We start from the raw sequence: 22,482 nt of genomic DNA, 5'->3' as shown, positions 1-22,482 counted from the left end.
AATAACAGCGATCTGCAGTGGTGGGATAAGTGCTCTGACCGATGTGGAGACAGTAAACCGTAAAAGCTGGCAGGCGCTGAGGCGCCCTCCCAGGTCCCTCCTCCTCTAGAGTCCCAGCTCCCCAAGGTGGGCTGAGGCTGTCACCCACATGCTGGGACCGGCCCAAACACCCTGAGGGAGGCGTGTGGGAGCCCGTGACTCCCCAGGACCTGCTCTGGCCAGGCTGCGCAGCCAAAGTGGGGCCCCGGCCAGCCCCCATCTGCCTTCCCTGTGGCCCCACATTCCCAGGTTGCCAAGCCTCTGCCCCCACATGAGGAACGAACCCAGGATGCCCCAGAGTGTGAGCTCAGCTGCAGAGGAGGCTGGCCAAGCCTGCCTGTGCGGCACGGGGAGGGGCCTGGCCACCATCCAGCTCTGCCACTCTCGAGCTGAGCTGGGGGGCGCTCGGAGCTTCAGGAGCTCTGCTGCCCAGTGCAGACCCACTGTCCTTACAGCCCTGGGTGAGGAGTGAAGACGGGTGAATAGGCTTAGCCGGGTCTGGCATACAGCTGGTGCCTAATGAATGCCACACACACTCACGGGGTGTCCCTTTCCACTCTGACGCTCTAAACTGGAGGGCTGAGGTACACGGATTGTTTCTATAGCTTCATGAGTCTGAACAAAACCATCCTGCACATGGGCTCCAGCTCGTACTCAGCGGGAAAGGGCGACACGTTGTAAATCAAAGCACCTTAGACCTGCCTGGGAGAGCTCCTCCCCACACACTTCACCTGAGTCTCACCACACATGTCAACGTGCCAGACAACCAGGAGGTCTGAGCCTGGGGAGCCACATTTTACGAGCCTGTGAATGGCTGAGGAGACCGAACTCATGAGAGGCGGGGTAAGCAGGGCAGGGCGTGTGCACACCTGAGGGCAAGCTGGTTGGCTGCATTTCACTTCTGGTTCTTCAAAGATGGGATCAGTGAGTTGTACAGGCAGCTTGAGAGCTGCGTGGGTTATGGAGTTTGCAAAACCATTTCTCCCCTACACAAACATATCCTACAGACAACACTTGCCCAAGTGTTCAAGCCAGATGAGTTAATAAAAATTTCCAGAGCACCAGGTGCTAGGGTACATTTGAGGAACAGACAGGTAAGTCATTCAAACATCATTTATTTATGGAGCGCCTACTTTTCCAGGTCCTCTGCTAGTCAGTGAAGGCGACAGGACTGGTCACCGCACTCATGGGCCTGATATTCACGAAGGGGAGCAGAGAAGGAAACAGGTAAATAAAACAATGACAACTCAGTAACTGTTTATGTGTTGTGAAGAAAAGAAAGGCCTGAGATGATAATACAGCGTGATCGGAGGCCTTTCGACAGCAGGACATTTAAACTGCGTTTTGGAAGGATGGAGAATGAGCCAGGCATAGGAAGAACGTAAGGAAAAGCATTACAGATGGGAGTAGTATGTGCAAATGTCCTGAGGCCACGGAGAGGTCACCATGTTCAACCCCCTGAAAGCCTAAGGCAGCTGAAGCACAGTGAGGGAGGTGGGAACAGATAGCGTGGGCCACATAAGCTGGCTCTAACGAGTGTTCCCGGTTGCTGAGATGGGGTACACTGATCGAGGGTGAGTAGATAAATTAAAAAGGGAAATCAGGAGTCCTGCACTGGGCATTTGAAGTTAAAGGTTTCTGTGGACCAAGCAAACACAAGTGATGTAAAGGCATCCGGAATTCAAAGGAGAGACCTGACTTACAGCTAGAAACGTGAGGCCATCGATTTAGAGGTGAAATCACTTAGTGGAGCAGGACCCCTCAGATTTAGAAGTCAGGAGGAGGAGGGAGCTGAGACGCCAGAGAAGCAGCCAGCGGAGGAGGAGGAAAGCCAGGGCAGAGTGGTGCCGTGGAAGGCACGCAAGAAATGATTCCAGAAGGATGAAAGCAACGTGTCACACGCTGCTGGGAAGCTGGGTGAGCAGAGGCCTGCCCAGAGACTACCACGTGGAGGTCACTGGTGACTGACAAGAGCATGGCTTGTTTCCTGCTCTTCTTTGTCCTGAATGAAGCTGTTATTGCAGTCTCCCTACGTCTAACCAATCACTGAAACTGAATCTGTTGGAGCCGATGTCTTATAGCTTAAAGGTCATGGGACTTCAGGGAGCCTTATAGAGACCCCGGCCCTGGGTGGAGCAGAATGAGACGTGGGTGTCTGCCTGGGGAGACAGTGATGTGTTCTGTGTGTGAAGGACAGGTGTGAACGAATGTGGGATCGCAGAGGGGCAGGCTGGGTGGCGGTTACCGCTAGCTGCCTTTCCAGTACCATCCTCCCTTTCTTCCTTACTCACAGAGGGGGTAGAAAAGTGCCCATCTAAAGCACACCTTTCTCAATTAGAGGTGGCCAGGGGACCGAGGTCTGGCCAATGAAATGTAGGTGAAAGGTTCTTCAGGGGAGAAGAACCGTTTCTAAATAAAAAGTCAAAACTTGGCTGGAAGAAAGACTGCCTTTGTGGCTTTGCGTCTCCTGCCTTCCTCCTCACCTTGCCTGGAAGGCAGACGCAATGCAGGCCGTTCAGCAGCCCTCTTGTGATCATGTGGTGTGAAGAGATGTCATCGACCTGGGTGAGGGAGCCAGAGAAGTGTGGGAGGTTAGGAGAGAGAGGAGAGCCCCACATCTTGCCAGCAAGCTTGCCAAGAAAGTCAGATATGCCCCCTCTTCACCGCTAGGAGAGAAGAATGCAGCACAGAGGGGACATGGAGGGAAGGACCCAGAGAGGAAGAAAGCCTGCAGCGCAGTGAAGCACATGACCTTGCCAAGCATTTTCTAAAACCAACCAACATCTAGAACAGGAAGAATGCGATGGGGGATAGTCACGGTGCAAGGAGCTATAACTTACACCTCTCCCAATCTGCTGAAGTGGAGTTAAGAGATAAAACTGAACCCGCAATCAGCATTCCATTTTTATGGTGTTAATAAATATTTCACTATCGCTTTGGCCAGGCGGCCTGACTTTCCTGTAGAATAGGGAAGTCAAGGTGAGTCAGCTCCCGGATGGCCCTCCTGGGAGGTCAGAGGTGCATATAGAGGGGCAGCTGATTACTGAACGGAGGGGTGTGCCCAGGGCTGACGGGTGAAACCATGACACTGAGCACAGGACACCAGGCGGCCAAACCACAAATCTTAACCTCTCTGTGCGTCAGTTTCCTCATCTGTAAAAGGGGATAATGAGTGTATCATCTACCACAGTTAGAACGGTGGCTGGCACTGTGTAAGTGCCATGGCTATCAGCCATTACTATCTCATTATTTATATTGTTGTTGATGCCAGAGACAGTGCAGGATTATTCGGGAAACAGTCCCCAAATATTATTATTATTTGGGAAACAGTCCCCAAATAACCTTATCAGTCCACATAGCCATAAAGCCTTTCTGTCTGCTCCAGCCTGTGAAAGTGTGTGGCTGAGACAGTACTGGGGGGGGGAATCATCTTGAATTCTGGGGGACCCTAGGAGCCCCAAAAGTCCCCATCAGGGAGCAGCAGGCATAGAGACGGCGAGCTGGGCTCTGACACCTCAGGCGCTGCCCTTCCAGGAAGTGGCTTTGGTTTTGTCTGACATTTTGTTCTGAGTGATCACACACCGGATCTTTGGAGTTCCTGTCCCCACAGAGCCACGTATGCCACCCCTGAGTGGAAATAAACGGTGGCCCTCGTCATGTCGTGCGCAGGCCCCTGGGTAGGCCTTGGCCTTTCTCGGAGGTGGCCTCAAGTGGGCTTGGCTTCTGGCCAAGAACCTGCGCAATGGTCAGCTGCCTCTGCTGAGGACACGTGGGGTCTGGGGCCCAAGCATGTGACGACACGTCGTCCTCATTCCTGACTCATAGGTCCCTGTCTGTCCCTGGGAAAACCCAGCCCTCAGCAGGGAGAGATTCTGGGCTGTGGGGATGGGGGGGGGGGGCCTGCACCTCCTGTCCGTCCCCTTGGCTTTGGTGCTGACTGGACCTGCCTATTGTTTCACCGAGGGCCCTGTTCTGCCTGAGCTGAGCTCAGAACCTCTGACCCCAGGGCCTGCCACCCTGGCTGGGCCACTGGCCTGGACTGAGATACCCACCCTCTCGGTCCCCTCCAGACTGGACACAGTCACCTGGACCAAGGGCACTGGGGAGGCAAGGCTGCTGGACCCTGTTTGCTTCATTCCTCACCTAAGTGCAAGCTCAGGAGGACTGGGATGGGGTCTGACAGAGTGTCCTGCCACCCCTCACTGGGTCCCACGTCTGCACCCTCCACAATAAGCACTTCAACTGGCCCCAAGCAGTCCGTGAACAACCTTATCGGTCCAGATAGACATAAAGCCATCCTGTCGGCTCCAGCCAAGCCCCACAAAAATAGAACCGCTGATTAGAACCTTCCAGAAACACTAAGGACACAACCCTCCAGGGGACTGGAGTGACATTCTGGTGAGCGTTTCCTACCCTACTCTTATCTTTTAAAAAATTACCAGAAAGCTCTTCTGGGTTTTGCAAATTAGCGCAGCATAATGAAAGGAAATTTGTCCCTCTCTTTAAAAGGCCACAAAAATATCCATCCCCTTTTACCCAGAAATGCCATTTCTGAGAAGGTAGCTTTAAGGAAATAATTAAAAGGAAGAGGGAAAAAAAGCTACCCACTGCAGGGTTTGACTGAAACAGCTAAGCTGACCCTAAAGATGGCCTCGTGTCCAACTGAAAGGACGGCTTCCTGCATGGCTGTTAAAAATGACATCTGTTCCACAAGGACAGACATATAATAGGTGAAAAAGGAACAAAACGTTCTAACTGACATGCAATGTGCCTGCACGTGACCAGAACACAGCGATTGCAAGTGACTCTCCCTCCTTCTGTCTCCCTTCCTTTAATGCAGGACATCGGGTTTTCTCCCTGTCCTCAGGAGGCAGGGATGAGGGTCCCCACGAGTGGCTCCTCCCCCTGTGGGATCCAAACAATAAAGTAATTTCATCATCACCCTCATCGAAGCCTCACTGGAGAGCCTCAGTTTGGTGAGATGACAAATGCTCACCCACACGCTCGCCCAAAGAAACGCATCCCCAGTTTCTGGCAACCACCGTTCCACCTTCTGCCTCTGATTTTGAGTGGCTCTAGCTCCCCCATATAAGTGGAATCAGACAGTATTCGTCCTTTTGTGACTGTCTTCTCTCACTTGGCCTGATATCCTCAAGATTCATCTATGTTGTAGCATGTGTCAGAATTTCCTTCCTTTTCAAGGCTGAATAATATTGCATTGTGTGGGTGGACCCGTTCCCCAAATGCTGGGCTTTAATCTGAATGTTTTAGTGGACTTGTCTCTCCTCTGACACTTACTGGTGCCCTAAGGGCTGACTCCCCCTCCCAGCTCTCAACAAAATCTCCAAGAAGGTACAAAAGCAAGACATGGATGTGTACTTACAGGGCCAGGTGAGGCCGAGGCTACCTGAGACCACGGAGGAAGAAGAGGCAAAGATCAGCTGGAATTGTCAGGGGCCAGGGATGGAAGCAGGCGGGGGACTCTCCGTGACCTGGGCCTACAGGTGACCTGGAGCCCTGAAGGGCTGAAGGGGAGACCTTGCCCCTGGCAACTGAACGAAGGACAGTCTCAGGAATCTTCGTAAGAAAGACGGTGGTGAACACACAACCTGTCTTCAACAGTCATTCACACCTACGGCCGAAACCTTCCAACCAGCCGAGGGTGAATGAATTGAAAAAGAACAGTTAAAGTGGAGCATCGTGAAATAAAAGCACTCTTACAATTTAAAGCTTCTGACTGAAAACACACTTAGTAACCACATTTTGACGCCGGCTCAAGATGCTCCATTTGCGAACGTGTCACTCGGTGGAATTCTATGGCAGCATTTCTTTGCATAAATCATGTCCGGATGGTCTGCAAGGCTTGGTTTCCTTCAGAGCCAGCACTGAGGTCAGGGTCCCTGAGCCTGGGTTTTCCTGGTCTTTTCCAGCGATTATGCCCATGTACTCTGACTGCACCTTTGGTAAAATGCGTCACCTTTATCAAGTAGTCCCAAGGCACTCGACTTACGCACCATAAAAACAATTCTTCGTAACCCTCATACCTCACTGCTTTGCACCACGTTTAATTAGATTGCGTCCTTGTTATAATAACTGTGAAGTGGCATAAACAAGATTGGTAATAAACCCACAGACCCTCCCTCCGGGATGGCTCAGTGAGCACCCAGAGCGAACGGTGACAGTGGCTCAGCCACACCACAGGTCCCCAAATTGGGTTCTTTCTCAACAGTAACTATTAATGAAATCATACTTGTAAAGTGCTAAAACCAGTGCAGAGTCATGAAGAGCCTTCCAGAAATGTTACTTCTTCTTCTTATCACCGTCATTGATTTCACGCATGTCTCATAGGCTGCACTCTACATGGCAAGGGCAAGCCAAAGCAGCAGAAGCAGGACTGCAAAAGCATGACCAGGGAAATGGGGCATGAACTGCCCCGAATTAACAGTATGAGGACAAAACAAGCTTTCAAAACAGCGCTAGCAAAACAGTACAAGGTACCACGTGACCCACTAACGTGTGAGTGTGTAACACACAAGAAGGCGCTCCACCAACACCGGGGCGCAAGAAATATCTCTTTGTTTTCCAAAACAAATTTCTGAACTTAAAATAAAAAATGTCTTTGAGCAAGTCATACTGGAATACATTCCAGCAGTACAAGCCCAGCACTTCCAGTGTGGGAGTAGGTCCCCCTGTACCCCCAGAGGGAATGCCATCTGGGGGTGGCTGCTGAGGGTGCGGGTCTCACCACTGAGCAGAACTCCATCCCCTCTCCCTCTCTCAGGGTGGCCGGGCCACTTCCCAACACCCCCCACCCAAGGTCCAGCTCCCAGCCTCGTCCTCCCCAGGGACCGAGGCCCAAAGACACCCGGGGGCGGTTTCCCCTTCCTGGCCGGGGTGGAAAACCCTCCAGGGAGCCCACAGCTGCAAACAGAAAAAGCCACACACTCAAAACCTACAACAAGGAGATGCCAGCTCATGTTTTCCGCAATTACTCACCTTTTCACACCGTCCGCCTGTGGGTCCCTGCAGACCAGAGTTCCTCGGGTGGGGCTGAGCCTCCACCCAAAGCTGCCCGGAGGTGGGGCGTGGGGTGTGAGGAGGCTGGACTTCCCCCTTGCAAGTTCACACTGGCCCTTACAGGGTCATTTTTCCCATAAAGACTCACCCTATTACACAAGGTACAGACCGCGAGCGTAGAGTACAGAGGGGCTTACGGTCAGAGCTTTTTCTGGTACCAGTGAGAGGAACCAAATTCAAACCAGCTCGGGCACAAGGGAATGCTTGGGTGCCTGCATCTCCAGGGTAGGGGGACCTAGTGACACTAGCTTAAGGTCTGGCTGGATCCAGGGACTCAAACGGTATCATTCTTTCTTACATTCTCTCTTCACATGCCTTGTCTTGACCCACCTTTCATTTGTGTGTTGTTGACCTGTTCTTTCTCCCTGCACATGGGCTGTGCTGGGAAGGAGGAAGCCAGACGCAGCCCCAGCTCCTGTCACCACAGCTCGACAAGCCAAGGAAGAAGAGACATTTCTCTAATAGCCACTCAGATTGGCTTGAGTCACATGGCCACCCTTTGGACCAATCCCTGATACCACAGCAATGGGAGCGCTAGGATTGGGCGACCTGGGTCATGTGCCGTGGCCGTGGCCAGGAGGGGAGGGACACTAAGAACCACAGTCCCACCAGAACTATTTTCATGGGAGATGGGGAGAGGGTTGTTCTTGTGAAGACAAGAAAAAGTCTTTCTGCTGTGGTGGTCCAAGTGGGTGGGATGGTATCAGCAATGGCCAGAAGACAGAAACCTCTGGCCAGAGCAAAGCATTCCTGCTGGGAGAAGCAGGAAATAAGATGGGCCACCCCACAACGGGCCCTCGACACTCCAGGAAGCTCTCGTCTTCTCAGTCGATGGTCTCTCACTTTGTCTTCCATCCAAACGCCTAATGGCTACAACTCAACAACAGCAACAAACCCAATCAGAAAACGAGCAAAGGACTGGAAGAAACATCTCTTCAAAGAAGGCATACACGTGGCCTGTAAATCCGTGAAAAGATGCCCCAACGTCACTGACCATCAGGGAAATGCAACTCAAAACCACAATGAGATATCACCTCACAGCCGGTAGGACGGCTACTATTAAAGAAGAAGAAAAACACAACAAAAAAATAGAAAATAACGTGTTGGTGAGGATGTGGGGAAACTGGAACCATTGTGCACAGCTGCTGTGGAAAACAGTATGGTGATTCCAGAAAAAAATTAACCATAGAAATACCATGTGGTCACGCAATTCCATTGCTGGGTACATACCCAAAAGAACTGAAAGCAGGGCCTCAAAGAGCTATTTCTACACCCATGTTCACAGCAGCATAATTCACAGTAGTCAAAAGGTGGACGCAACCCAAGTGTCCAGTGACAGATGAAGGATAAACAAAATATGGTCCATCTATACAGTGGATTATTATTCAGGCTAAAAAGGAAGAAGGTTCTGCCACCTGCTACAACACGGATAAATAAACCTTAAGGACATTATGGTAAGTGAAATGAGCCAGTCACAAAAAGACACATGGTGTCTAATTCCACTCACACGAAGTACTTAGAGCCGTCACACTCATAGAGAGGGGAGGTTGAATGCTGGGGCCGGGGGCTGCAGGAGGGGAGAGTTAACGTTTAATGGGTGCAGAGTTTGAATTAGGGAAGGCGAGGCAAGTTCTGGGGGAGGACGGTGGGGGCAGCACAATGATGAGTGACCTGTCTTAGCTCAGGCTGCTGCAACAAAGTAACAGACCGGGGGGCTTGAATAACAGACATTTCTTTTCCCCCAGTTCTGGAGGCTGGAAGTCTGAGATCAGGGCACCAGCAGGGTTGGGTTGTGGTGAGAGCTTTCACTGTCTCCTCACGTGGACTTTCCGTGGCGGGCACTCATGGAGAGAGAGGAGGAAGAAGAGGAGAGAAGGGGAAGGGGGAGAAAGGGAAGAGGAAAGAGAAGGAGAAGAAGAGGAAAAGAGAGAGACAGAGGGATGGAGGGGGAGAGAGGTGGGGAGAGAGACCTCTCTTCCTCTTCTTCTAAGGGCACTAATCCCATCCTGAGATCCCCACCCTCAACCTCATCTAAACTTAACCACGTCCCAAAGGCCCGACTCCACACACCATTGCAAAAGGGGTTGGGGCTTCAACATATGGATTTGCAGGGGACACAAATATTCAGTCCATAATAGTACTTCATGCCACTGAACTGTACACTTAAAATGGTAAAATTTTATTTTATTACATATGTTTTTCAAATTGTACGAGTAAAAAAAGCAATCACTTGTGGATTAAGATTTTGGTCTTTGCTGGAGCTGCGATGGGACCTGGGAGGGCTGAGCTTTCAGAAGTTACACATCAGTCTGAGGCAGACCAGTCTGAGAAACACCACTTCAGGCACCAGGGAGCCACGGAAGGTGCTGGAGCAGGGTTGCATGGGATGCGGGTGAAAGGTTAGGTGGCAGTGCCACCCTGTCCATATGGCTAAGAGGAGGAGCAAGTCACAAAGCGGACAGGGTGAACGACCTCCAGAGAAGTCCTGAACAGAAAGCCGCTGATGTTAAAGTCATGTCCAGCCCCGCCAGCAGTCCCCTCTCGAAGGAGGGGAACTTACGCTCACTCCAGCTTGCTATCCCAGCTGCACCCTGACGGAGGTGGCTTGCAACAGGACCGTCAGCAGACACAAAGAGAACAGCTTCTTCCGCTGCAGGAAACCAGCCAGCGTCTCTGGGGCCTGGCCAGGGACGGGGTCCAAGCTTCGGTGGACCAGCAGAGACAAAGGCATCTGTGCCTTGCCGGCCAACACCCGCTGGGAAGTAACCAGAAACCCTCTCTGGGAACGGCAAGGCTCCTCTCTGACCCTCTGGCCGCAGATGACCGCTTATCATTCAAGGGGACAATCCCGGCAAGGAGACAATCTCGAGCTGGCCTCTCACAGCCATTTCCGCTGCCACTGCAGCAGCTGTGGGCAGAAAGCCAGTATGTGTCCTGCTCTGGGGCCAGGTCTTCGGCAGGCGAGATCAGAGATAAGCTTCTCACGGGGGCCTCTCTCTATGCTCCCGACGCTTCCAAAGGCTCAAAGCCATCTCTACGCAGAGCAATAAAGAGGGATGGGACCTGCGACTGGTTCCCTTGTTCCCGCCCAGGTGAATCCAGTCAGATGGCAGCTGGATTCCTCTGAGGACGGTCAAAGGGAATGGGGGACAGGGTGGGGGGGGCGGGGCAGGCAGGGGCCAGACAACTTTTTATGTTACCTCTTGGACCCCGCTGTCAGCAAAGTGATGGCTGGGAAGAATATTTTCAGAAGTGGGAGTCTGTGCACTTGGGCTGACCTTTGGCCTTGAGGGTCACAGCCTCCACGACGCCCTTCCCAGCACGTTGTCAACGTCTCCATGGTTTATCTGTAAAGATTCTTAGGTTTCCTTTTTTCCTCCTCTGTACACGTTTTTTGTAAAAACCTTGAACAATACCGTATGGGTTGAATTGAGTCCTCCCCCAAATTCGTATGTCGGAGTCCTGACACCCACGACCTCAGAATGTGCCTTATTTAGAAATAGGGTCATTTCAGATGTAATTAGTTAAATTAGGATGAGGTCATACTTGGAGTAGGGTGGCCCCTAACCCAATATGACTGATGTCCTTATAAAAGGGGAGGTTGGGACACAGACACACACTCAGAGAGAAGAAGATGTGAAGACACAGGGAGGGGACAGCCATCGACAAGCCAAGGAGGGTGGCCGGGGACAGATTCTCCCTCAGAGCCCTCAGGATGGACCAACACTTCTGACACCCTGACCTTGGGCTTCCAGCCTCCAGGGCTGTGAGACTCACATGTCTGTTTACGGCCCTAGTTGGCGCAAGACAAGCAGCAGATGGGACAAGAAGACATGAGCTAGAAGCCAGAACCCACAAGGGCCTGAGGTGGGGAAAGGAGACAGGACGAAACGTGGCCTCCGTGCCCGGGAAGATTTCATGGAGAGGGTAGCACTGCCACAGAACCTGCAGTTCGCCCAGGGAGAGAGGAGGCGGCTTTCCAGCCATAAGAAGCCACCTGGGCCTAAGCTCAGAGTTTTAAGAGGGATTCCCTGTCGTGGGTAGGAAGGTGGTGCTGGTGGTGCTGGTGGTGGGAGTGGTTACTGAGCTCAGAGGACGCTGGACAGGCAGGCGGAAGCTGGGTCAAGCGGAGCCTCAAGACCGTCAGGCCAGGACATCTGGTCTTGAACCAGGGTCATGTTTAAGCAGAAGGGTCCCGATAAGATTTGTCTCTTTTAGGAAGAAGAGTCTGAAGGCTGAGAAGAGGCTGGACCGGAGGAGCAGGAAATGGACAGGACCTGCTCTGCACAGGCAGCGTTGTGGGGAGATGTGAGGTGGAAGGAGGCGCCATGCTGGTGACTCTATCCAGGAAGGATCCTGAGGTTGGATGAGTCACCGGATATGGGTCTGGACGGCGTTTCCAGCAACTGAAATTTCTAGGTGGGGAGATGGCGTGGGGTGACACATGAACTGAAACAGGGACAGGAGGACCAGGTTCTCTGAATTCTCTCATCAGTCTCATGAGGTATTCAAAACTGTCCCTACTTTAGAGGAGGAAGCCGAGCTCTGGCACAGGTAGCTTGTCCGAGGTGACAGGGTGGCCAGCAGACTGGCACAGGGCTTGGCGATGCCGGTGTGGGAAGTGGATGCAAACCACGGCGGTGCTCGGACATCCACCTCAGAAAATAAACAAATACATAAATAATAAGGCTACTCTGAAGCATCTGCCACTTTCTGTGGTGTAAACACCCCCTCACCTCACCAATTTCAGCCTGTCACTGAACGTGGAGTTGGGAAGAGCTGTGTACAGTGGTTGTCACGGGCCCGTCCGAGCCGGCTCCAGCCAGCTCCAGTCCACCACCGACTCAAACCCAGGCCTGCCTGGTACTGAGACCCCTTCTCCCTCCACAGAGACAAACCGAGCACCTCACAATGAACCCAGTTTTCTGTCCTTGTAGTCACTGCCCTTCATCCCAAACTCTCTCGGGTTTCTATGACCACAGATTGGTGTGTCCAGTGGGATACATGAAAGAATGAACAGCACGAGAGAATCACTCTCCCTCACCCTGTCCCCAACCTCAGACCCCGCTATCTCAGGATGCTGTGAATTCCTCTGGAGCCACATTCAAGTGGCAGATGGCATGCAGAGGGAAGCTGTGCTAAGAGCACGGGGACACACCAGCCCTCCGCTTGTGTCTGGCTGTCGCGCTCACTAAGGGGTGCACCTGGCAGCACCCCACATCAGCGGGATCTGACACCTGCGGACCACTCAGAACCCCCACGCAGCAGTTTCTTTTCCCCGATAGGAACTGTTTCTGGAGTCACCGTCTGAAAATGGATACAATCCACCCAGGCGCTTTGCAATGTTGGCAACTCTACATGCTCTCCATTTATTTAAGACAATTGTGGCATTTTAGTACCAACCCTCTGGAAGCCCACATGGGTGACATTTTCTCTCAGATCTCACGGGTTGTGGATATTTTTCTTCTCATTTGGGCCTGTCGTGGGGGCAGGAGAAAGGCAGAGACAGGAGTTAGGGTGAGCGGGACCCCACTGACAGGGCACCTCTCTGGGTGAAGAGGGGACAGGCTTTGGGATGAAATGGCGTGAGTCTGTGATAAACCCCCCTACCAGAGTAACAAGGGGCAGCTGCTGCAGCTTTGAGGGAAAGGGCAGCGTGAGGCGCTCAGTTGGGAGGCGAGGGTGGTGACATAGCCCTGCAGGACCTAACTGGGGTCTCCAATGGTGTGGGAAGTAAAAGCCAAGTGTCCTCCTGGCTCGGGAGGGCGGGGAGACCTTGCAGCTGGGGCCCAGCTCTGGGGCAGGTACAGCGGCCAAGGCTGCCCAGTGACTCCCCAAACACCCGCAGGACACCCGCTGGGGCTGCACAGGGCTCCCCTATCCCTCCAAGCTGGTGGGACATACATGTCGCATCCTCCTGAGGACATGGCCTAGCGAGGCACTGCGCTGACAATCCACCTCAGAGAAACTGGGCCTGGCGAGTTTTTGCGGGAAGGCACATCCTTCGGGGAGAAGGAAAGGCCCGTCCCCAAATCTAATTTTAAAGAAGGGCCGTGAATCGTAATCCAAACTGCTCATTACCCTGTGACTGTGGTGAGCCACCTCCAACCTCCAGCCTGTGGAAAAGTCGAGAAGGTTCTTTTTATTAAGTGGCTTTCTCTACGCCCTCTCTCAGAGATCTCCAGCCCACTGAGGCCGGACGGGGGTCTCCAGTTGCCCTTTTCTACCATGAGACACCCCGTATCTCCCCTTCATCACCAGCTCCTACAGTAAGTCTTCACTTCATGTCACTGATAAGTTCTGTGACTTGAAGCGAAACGACCTATAATGAAATCAATTTCCCCACAGGCTAACGGGTAGAAACAAGAGTTAAGTTTCCACAGCATCCCCTCAACACAGTAACAAAACACAATGAAGTTAAACGAAATGACATTATTTGAGGATCTGCTATACAAGTGGTCAGTCTCCAGGCCCCAGGCTCACATAATAATTCATAATTATAATTCATATATATTTCACACAGTTTTATACATGAAAAATATAATGAATCTTCAAATCTTACCTAGAACATAGGTAAGTAGCCAGTGGCTTCATCTTGAAAAAGAATAAAATTTTTTGAATGACTGAATTGAAGGAAATCAATTCCCATCTGTGTTCAAATGTACACATTTCCCACCGGAAAATGCAGACTCGCTTCTGGCTACATAGAGGGACCCCTACGTACCTCTGGTCACGTCCACACCTGGCCCAGCACACTCACCACCTCGTGAAATCTGCAAAGAGCCACTCTTATCTTGCGCTGGCCACTTCCGTTCGGCCCCTGCCCTTTGGGTCTCCCGGAACGAACGTCTGTGGCCTGGGACTGAAGCCATCCGCCTGGCGCTAGCCTCTCCTCACTCCCTGACTCATCGGTAAATCTGTCTGCCTTTTTTCTCACTTTGCAATGACTAAGTTTTGCAGTGAGAGTTGGGTTTGTGAAACTGCCGTTTTCACGGGATGATGCAACCAAGATTCTGGGTGTAATTAGTCCCACAGTATTTCTGGAAGGTCATGTTGCTGTTCAAGTTCAGTTTTTAAAGGTTTTATGAGAATTGCTATTGAAACGTCAGCACTGACCAGTCAAATACCAAATGACTTAGTGTTAGATCAGAAATTGCCAAACACCCAAGTCCCTCAGCTCTAGACGTGGGAGACCCACTTCCGGAACTGGGATGAGCCAAGTGTATCTGGAAAGGGCCACACGCAAAAGATGTGGTGGCCCTGAACACAGGACCACGGGATGCTGGCAATGGTGAACATAAGGGACATGCTCAGACCTAGGTCAGAAGGTGGCCCTCACAGACGATTTCAAAGGGTCAAGAAAGGTGTTTGAAAGGCGGTGGAGTGAGAAGGGCATGAGATACCAATTGTATGTACACATTACATCAAACTATCAATATGTTACAAAAACCCAAAGGAATTTGAGAAAGTGGGAAGAGGGTGGTGTAAAACAAAGGTACTGTTGGGTCTTTCCTTCTCTTCCACTTCCCAACATACGTGTTTTTGTACTGTGATCCGTTATTTACAATGGAAGCAACGGACTTCCTTTAAAAATCCAAAATGCTTCCTTCGTGACACAAATGTGATCACACGAATGTGTTTTTAGAAACGGATCATTTGGGAGGATGGGGTGCATTTTGAGCATAAGAATGAGACTTCCCTTTTTTTTTTTTTTAAGATTTCATTGGGGAAGGGGAACAGGACTTTATTGGGGAACAGTGTGTACTTCCAGGACTTTTTTCCAAGTCAAGTTGTTGTCCTTTCAGTCTTGGTTGTGGAGGGCGCAGCTCAGCTCCAGGTCCAGTTGCCGTTTTTCTAGTTGCAGGGGGCGCAGCCCACCATCCCTTGCGAGAGCCGAGGAATTAAACCGGCAACCTTGTGGTTGAGAGCCCACTGGGCCCATGTGGGAATTGAACCGGCAGCCTTCGGAGTTAGGAGCATGGAGCTCCAACTGCCTGAGCCACCGGGCCGGCCCCTCCCCCTTTCTTATGTAACAGGAAGTGTTTGCCTAAAAAGAGACCGAAACTTAATTCAGAATGAATGAATCTGAAGGTGACCTTGAAGTTTGGTACATTCTCCAACGGGAATGTAGGAGGTACAGTACCAGGCTGTGGCATGACATGGGGTGAAGAGAGGTGACAAATGAGCAAGAGGAGAGAAGATGGCCCAGAGGGCATCACCTACTGGCTTAACAGTGATGGCAGCTAAACGGAGAGAAATTCCTTATGGATGCATCCGCTTCCTTCGAGTAGGTTCCAGAGCTGCCTATCTGTACTAGTAAGTGATTTGCTCAATCTGTCATTTTACTTTTTCATGAGCAATCAGTCAGACATAACTGACAACTCCTACCATTTTAAAGAAAATGTTCTTCAAAGGACCACTTTTTTTTTTTTTTTTTTTTTTTTGGACAGTAAGACATGAAGAGCCTCTTAACTGGAATGAATTAATGGTAAATTAAATACATTGAAAAGTATCTGATGACAGAACTTGAAGTGGTTTAACTGCACTAATGACAAGCCAGCCCCTGATTTGGTTGGCTCTATGGTTTCCGGCTGAAGACTTTTTACACCTATCCCCCCACACACCCACACATCTCTGAAAAAAACAAAAAACAACAAAACAAAAAACAAAAAAACCCCAAATCCCTGAAGCATAGCGAAACTAACACGAGAAGGTTTTTTCTTTCTACTGGAAGTCATACAGAATGAGTTGCTGGAATCTAATGCATTGCACTGTAACATTTTCATTGCATTTATAGTAAGTTAGACTAAGCACATTTGCTGAGGTGCCTTTTCCTTTAAGTGGAACAGAAAGGGACATCCTTCCAGGAGTTGGAGGACCCGGTGGCGGCAGCAGCAGACAGACGGCCTGCTGGCCCCCAGTCCCGGTGACACATAAGCACCTTTGCAGCCCAGATTACAGCAACACATCGGCAGGCATGCAGCCAAATCCCCCAGGGCGGGTGCCTGCACAGGGGCAGGAGAGTTGCCCCCCTTCCCTGTGGGGAAACCCTGGAAGTCTGGGGCCAGGACAGAGCCCTCAGCAGCCGGCAAACGGTGAAGTGGGCAGGCAGCTGTGCAGAAGTGTCGCCTTCCTCCTGGAGGACCGGCCTTGAAGGAAAGAGCCCTGACATCAGGCCACACCTCTGAAAACCCACCGTTCTCAAGCTAAGGTTGTCTGAGGAGGCAAAGTGTGGGGACCATGGCTCACCGCACATACACTTTACTCGTGGACATGCAGTAGTAAATGCAAGTGGCTGCAGGGAACACCCACACCTCTAGGGGACCCTTCAGGGGCACAGGATCCAAGCGGCAGGTGACTGTCATTTAGCTCGGTCACACACCTCGACAAATGATGTGTGTTCCAAGGCCTGCTGGGGGCAGATACGTGAATTGGCTGTGGCCCCTGCAGCAGTTGTCTGCGTGGCACAGAAAGCACACGGGGCTTGAGGGCTGTGCGACAGGATGTGGTCAGAGGGCCGGGATGGAAGGAGGCGCAGACACTGCCTGTGGAGACCAAGCACTTGATGGGTGGTGCTGGTGGTGCTGGGAGACTAAGGCGGGTCTAAAGATCGGGCTACTTGTGGATGCAGAAGGGCCCAGCGGCTCCCTGCCCTCTTCTGTGTTCAGCACTGGAGGCAGCCCAGCTCCCTCACTGCCAGTGTCTGATGACTCTGCAGCCCAGAGATGGTCATCTGACCTGTACTTCTGGAACCATGGCCCTGTCCCCAAACACGACATGCCCACGTGCATGCTACCATGTCACAGTGGCCCAGAATGATCCCGCCGTCCGAAAGTGGGTGCAAGTCAGCATCGGCCCCTTGAGGCCACTCTCCTACTTGGGGCAGGGGTCCTGCACAGGCAGCCATGGCGCTCAGAAGCCCATCCAGCCCTGCCCTGCCCTCCAAACATATGTCCACCAAGTTGTCAAAGAGCCAGGTCCACTTCTGTCCGGCAGCCAGAGGCTGGCACAGGGTCCCCTCTCATTGGCTGAGTGAATCTGTAAAATGCCATCACTGCTGGTCACAGACTGCATAGTCCCCCTCCATAGTCCCCCCCCCCCCCCCAGGACACAGACCTGGTGGCCCTTTGCGGGAGCGGCCGAGGGAGGTGGAGGCTCCATTCCAGCCTCTGTGCTCTGTGACCCCTTCTGCCTCTCGGCCATCGTCACGTATTATTCTTAACTTTTAAACAGCATTAACAGGAATTACCTGGTTTGTGGGGTTATGGGCCATTTCATTTTCTTAATACTTTTCTGTATCTGAAATAAGTAATGCACACTAAGAAAAAGTAGAAAGTCACCAATGAAACAAAGAGGTAGAACTAGAAAGTGTTCCAAGTTTAGAGGAAGACGGAATTATTTCCAGGTCACGAGTGGGAGGGCCCCCGAGTTCCAGCCCATGCAGTGGGCGGGAGGAGTACACGGTGGGGACAGTGGGACCCAGGCCTGCCCTCGAGGGGCTCCACGGAGGGAGACAGTCACGGCAACACCGAGTGCAGTCCCACTGCGTCACATCCATACCAGAAGGGCCTGGGATGGCAGAACGGACAGTGGGGGCGGTGCAGCTGGCTGGCAGGGTGGGGTGGGGAGAGAGCTCCAGACAGAGGCCCTCCCAGGAGAGAGACTGATGTCCCCACGATCTCGGCGCCGTTTGGCTGCAGGAGGTCCCCGAGGAGGGGACCTAGAGTCCACTCTCTGGGAGGAGGACACTGCAGCTGCCCATTTGTGGGGTTGCTTTAGGAAGAGGGACCCTGGCAGCTGGGCCTGGAGAGGCCGGGAGGAGAGTGACTCTGGAGGCCAGTGGGCAGAGTCCCGGGGTGCACTGTGGGGGATGAAACCCCAATAAGCACAGACACTGCCATCAGTCAGAACGAGGAACAGACTTGAGCAAGAATTGTGTGTGTGTGTGTGTGGGGGGGGGGGGCACAGTGAGTCTTAGCCGAGAGTCACTACGACGCGGGATGGACACTGAAGCTCGATGCAGCCACTGCCCACACTTCGTCCTAAATCCCTGCAGTTCACTTTTATGCTACAGAGAACTTTATCATCTGATGTGTAACTGTGCTCTTCCTCACTGAAGAATAAAAATGTCTGTGCTGTTTTTCCAAGGAACAACTATAAACACTCCCACAAAGTAAATGGCAATTAGACTGAACGCCAGCAGCTCCGTTAGTGGGCACAATGGCATCGTATGGGGTCTTAACAGTCAGGACACGGAAGTACCTGTGCTGGGAGTGCAGTTCGCATCCGCAAAGCCTGTTACCTTGGCATCGAGGACCTGACTCGTTTTGACTCTTGGACTACACAGCAACTGCGCACAACTCCTCCTGTGGCTGGATCTTCCGTAAAACCCGGGAACATTCGTGACACAGCATCACACGGGCATTTGTTACAGGCATTCTAACGGCGCAGGGGCCACTAAGGGGCCAGGAAGGTACCAAGGAGCCAGAGGGGGCCTGGGCCTGGTTTGCAGACCCTCATTCAAGAGAACACAGATTCACAAGCTGAGAAAGAACAAACAAGGACGAGATCATTCTAGAAACAAATACAGGAAGAGGCACTTGAAAGTTGGTTTCATTTCACTCCCAAACTGCAGTCCGCATAAATATTCCCCTCAAATAACTTGAAAAACTTTATGAATCCATGTTTAAGGTTTTTACTCTCCAAATGTAATACAATTCTTCAACTAAAAGAGGGGTAGTAATGAGACAAAATGGTCCTGAAAAGTACAATAGAAAAATACTGTTCACTGGTTTATTTGTCCAAATGAGCAACAGGCTATTTACAAATAAGCAGGTCTCCCATGATGTATATTAAAATGGCAAGTCTATGACTTCTTCGAAATCTAAATGAGAAACAAATTTATTAAGGCACATTTGATCCGTGAGTTTAAAAACAAACTTTCTGGTGTAATGACAGATTCATTTCACTTTTGTCCCCAAAACACGTGAGCACCAAAATTGTCAAAGAACACTTAATACTTAGTAACACAGTAAGGAATGCGAAAATTAAGGAGGGGGAACGCGTTTTTAAAAGGAAATCTTTGGACATCAGTTTGCTGCAAATAAAACACACTAAAAACACTCCCGATACACATAAATACTAGCAACTAACAGGTACTTGAGAAATGGCAGCGCTCTAAACAATGAATATTAAATAAATTAAAGGTATTCCAGATACAAACGATAAAACGGCAATTAAAGAATGAAACAGCCATCTCCACCAATGTAACACAGACAGGATGAAGTGAACAAAAAGCAAATCATTTTGTTTTTTTTTCTTGCCAATGCTTTCATCAGGGCGGGTTTGTTCTGTTTTTGTTTTATCTTGCGTACATTAGATTTATTACCTTAATTATTCTTTGTCATTCTAAATATTAATATTTTACCCTTTAAAGAGAAGAGTCAGGAAAAGAGAAAATAGCAACTCCTTGGAAATTAATGCCAGGTCCAGTAAGCCACACGAATTACATGAACGGCCATATTATCTTTTTTGGGCTTTCCTTGCTCCCTTTGCTTTTAAAAATCGACATGACCAAACGAGCACAGGAACCCTCTGGAAAGCTCTCCTGAAGATGACGACACCGCTAGCATCACATTTCCTTATTTTACAACTGCAACACAAAATGGCTTAAAAAAAAAAAAATCCTAAAAAAAGACAAAAGGTAGAAACTGTGCAATGTTAACAGTTACAACAAAACATTTCCCAGAGTTACAGTGTTTTGTTACAATAATACTTTGCAGGAACGTTCATGTTTTCTGCCATTGGACTGCAGCAAAGGGGTCTGAAAAGGAAATGGAACAACACAAACGGTTCGGTCACCAAGGACATTTCAAGTCATAATTAAGCAGGTCTGCTACATAACGGTCAGCAAAAAAAAAAAAAAAAAAAAAAGAAAAGAAAAAAAAAATGTGTTCAAAGGTAAACATGATCACATTTTGTTCAAAAAGCTCCATCTCCAAAGAGTTGTTTGTAAGAAAATCACGTGTAAAATATATCCTTGTATGGACTTCAAAAACGGATCATACAAAACATTTTTGAAAAATAAATTAGATAATTAAAAACGTCTTTTCCAGCAGAGCTGGACATCAGGCTGTCCTCACGGAGCCGTTATTATTGCTGCTTTTACTGTAACTCGGGTCATTTTTTTCGAGCCACATTTCGGCCAACTGCTGCGTCGATCCGTACGTCGACGCCTTGGACCCCAAGCACATTTTGTACTGTCTGGGATCGAGATTTGGGTCACAGAAGACAGGATGGTGGACGTGCACGACCCCCACTTCTTGGCTCCTGAAAGTCTTCAAACCGGCCTGGACCACCTTGTTGAAGAGATCCACGTCCTCGAGCCCCCAGCCCTGGATGGAAACGTCGAAACCGCCCACGCGGACGAGGTCGCCCTTGTAAATACAAGTGATGCCAAACCCATAGTTTCTCCAGAAGCCAGTTTTCTGAGTGAAGGCAAAATGGTTGTCACTGGGAGTTTTCCCACTATAAACAATCTTTGGATCGTACTGGCTAAAGATGATGGGAAAATATATTTGCTGGCCCAGCACTGTGTTTGCGCGACAGCGCTGAAGGAATTCTGCCGTAAACACGAGGTCGACGTCGCAGAAGAAGAGCAACGATTCGTTCTTAAACTGGGACGAGCCGACCTCCAGGGCCAGAGCCCTGGAGAAGTCCCCCGACACGGGCAGCACCTCCATGTCGGCCTTGGGGTACCTGAGGCGGTAGTCTCTCATGAGCTCCACCTGCTTGGCCTTGTCGGGGTTGGAGTCTGAGTTGAAAAGCAGGACGACAAGCTTGACGTTCTGATTGGGGATGAGACACGTCTTCTCGAAGTTGCCCATGAACCTCACAAACATGTCAAACCGTCCCGACAGAGGAATCAAGATGTTGATCTTTTTGTCTTTGGGTTCTCTGTGCTCGCTCTTTGCCCCGGGCAGCTGGAAGGGGACGAGCTTCTTCAGGGAGTTGGAGAGGAAGGAGAAGGACCCCGACTCGCGGTTGATCTTGCGGGCCAGCTCCTCGGCGTCCAGCTCCTCGTGCTCCACGAACTGCACGCGGCTGAAGGTCTGCTGCAGGTAGGCGTGCCTGCGCACGGGCACCGTCATCTTCTTCCCCTTGTGCTTCTTGTAGAGCAGCAGGAGGTCCAGGATGTACTCGGCCCCGTACATGGGGTTCACCCGCCGGTAGCCGTACTGGATCTCCTTGAAGTCGATGACGCGGCCTCTGGTCTTGGCGTTGACGTTGATCATCTCCATGACCTGCATGACGATGTCGTCCAGGGCGTCCCTCTGCGCCGAGTCCATGCCCCGCCGCGGGGGCTGGCTGTCGGCCGCTGAGTACAGGTACTTGCCCGTCAGAAACTCCCACTCCAGGATCTCCTCGCGCTGGCGGGGCTGGAAGCGCATGAAGGAGGGCGGGACGCCCAGCTGCAGGTCCTCCTTGCGCGTCTCCGTGTTGCTGAATTTGCCCATGAGGACGATCTCGCGGTGCAGCTGCAGCGTGCGGTGCCGCAGCTCCGCTATTTTGCGGCTGAGCACGTAGCTGTGCAGCCGGTACTGGTAGGGCGGGTTTTTGTTGGGGTGCAGCGTGATGGCGCGGTGAATTTTGCTGTTATGGAGATCTCTAATGTACCCCTTTTTGTTCTGTTCATAATTCTCATAAAAAAGCTGCTGCATCTGTCAAGAAAAAAAAAGAGATGGCTGTTTTAGTACCACATGACCCAGGGCGCCTGCCTTCACATTTCCTCACACCTGCGTACTGTAAAGAAACCCAAGTATCAGAAATCGTGCTCCCTGAGCCTCGGCCTAAGCCCCGTCTCCTGCAGTCCAACGAGACGAGAAGAGTTACCTGATGCCAACTGCTCAAAGAAACAAGGCTGCCTCAGTGAGCCGAGCTGGCCAGTGTAATTCTGCAGGCAGACAGAATGATCAAAGAGTCCATCTTCCCACGGACAAGAAGTGGAATCTAGGATCACAAGGTCACTCACATCGGCGCACACTGTGAAACCCTTCAAAGGTCCACTCGTTCGGGTCAGGTGCTTCTCCATGGGGGCTGGAGGGTCTGCCTGCTGATCTCCAGGTCTCCACCAGCACAAACCCCGTGGGAGGGACACTCAGAGCATCGCGCGAAGGGCAGGCAATGGCCACAGGGCTTCATTACCCCACCCAGCTCTCCCTGTCCTGTGACAGGAATTTGGCGGGAACAAAAGTTTGAGGTCCACCAGCCAACATGGAGTCTGCCCGCCAATTTCATAGGGAATATATTCAGTTTCCTGGTACATCTGCTGCCCACACCATCTGTGATCGAGGCCCTCTCGCGAAA

General features: G+C 51.2%; 1 protein-coding gene across 1 annotated transcript in view; it reads right to left on the bottom strand.

Moving 5' to 3' along the window:
• Nucleotides 1-18,795: 18,795 nt before the first annotated feature.
• The window catches only part of CHSY1 (chondroitin sulfate synthase 1), a 58,318-nt gene continuing 54,631 nt past the window's right edge, over nucleotides 18,796-22,482 (bottom strand). The window contains exon 3 of the mRNA XM_019726755.3: nucleotides 18,796-21,836. Coding sequence (XP_019582314.2) covers nucleotides 20,244-21,836 — 1,593 coding nt within the window. The 3' untranslated portion in view covers nucleotides 18,796-20,243. The remainder of the gene's footprint in view (nucleotides 21,837-22,482) is intronic.

The sequence above is a fragment of the Rhinolophus sinicus genome, chromosome 13 (assembly GCF_057876585.1).
Source record: "Rhinolophus sinicus isolate RSI-liver-muscle chromosome 13, RSI-T2T, whole genome shotgun sequence".
NCBI lineage: Eukaryota > Metazoa > Chordata > Mammalia > Chiroptera > Rhinolophidae > Rhinolophus > Rhinolophus sinicus.
The sequence above is the reverse complement of the archived record's forward strand: the minus strand, read 5'-3'. Positions and strand labels throughout refer to the sequence as shown.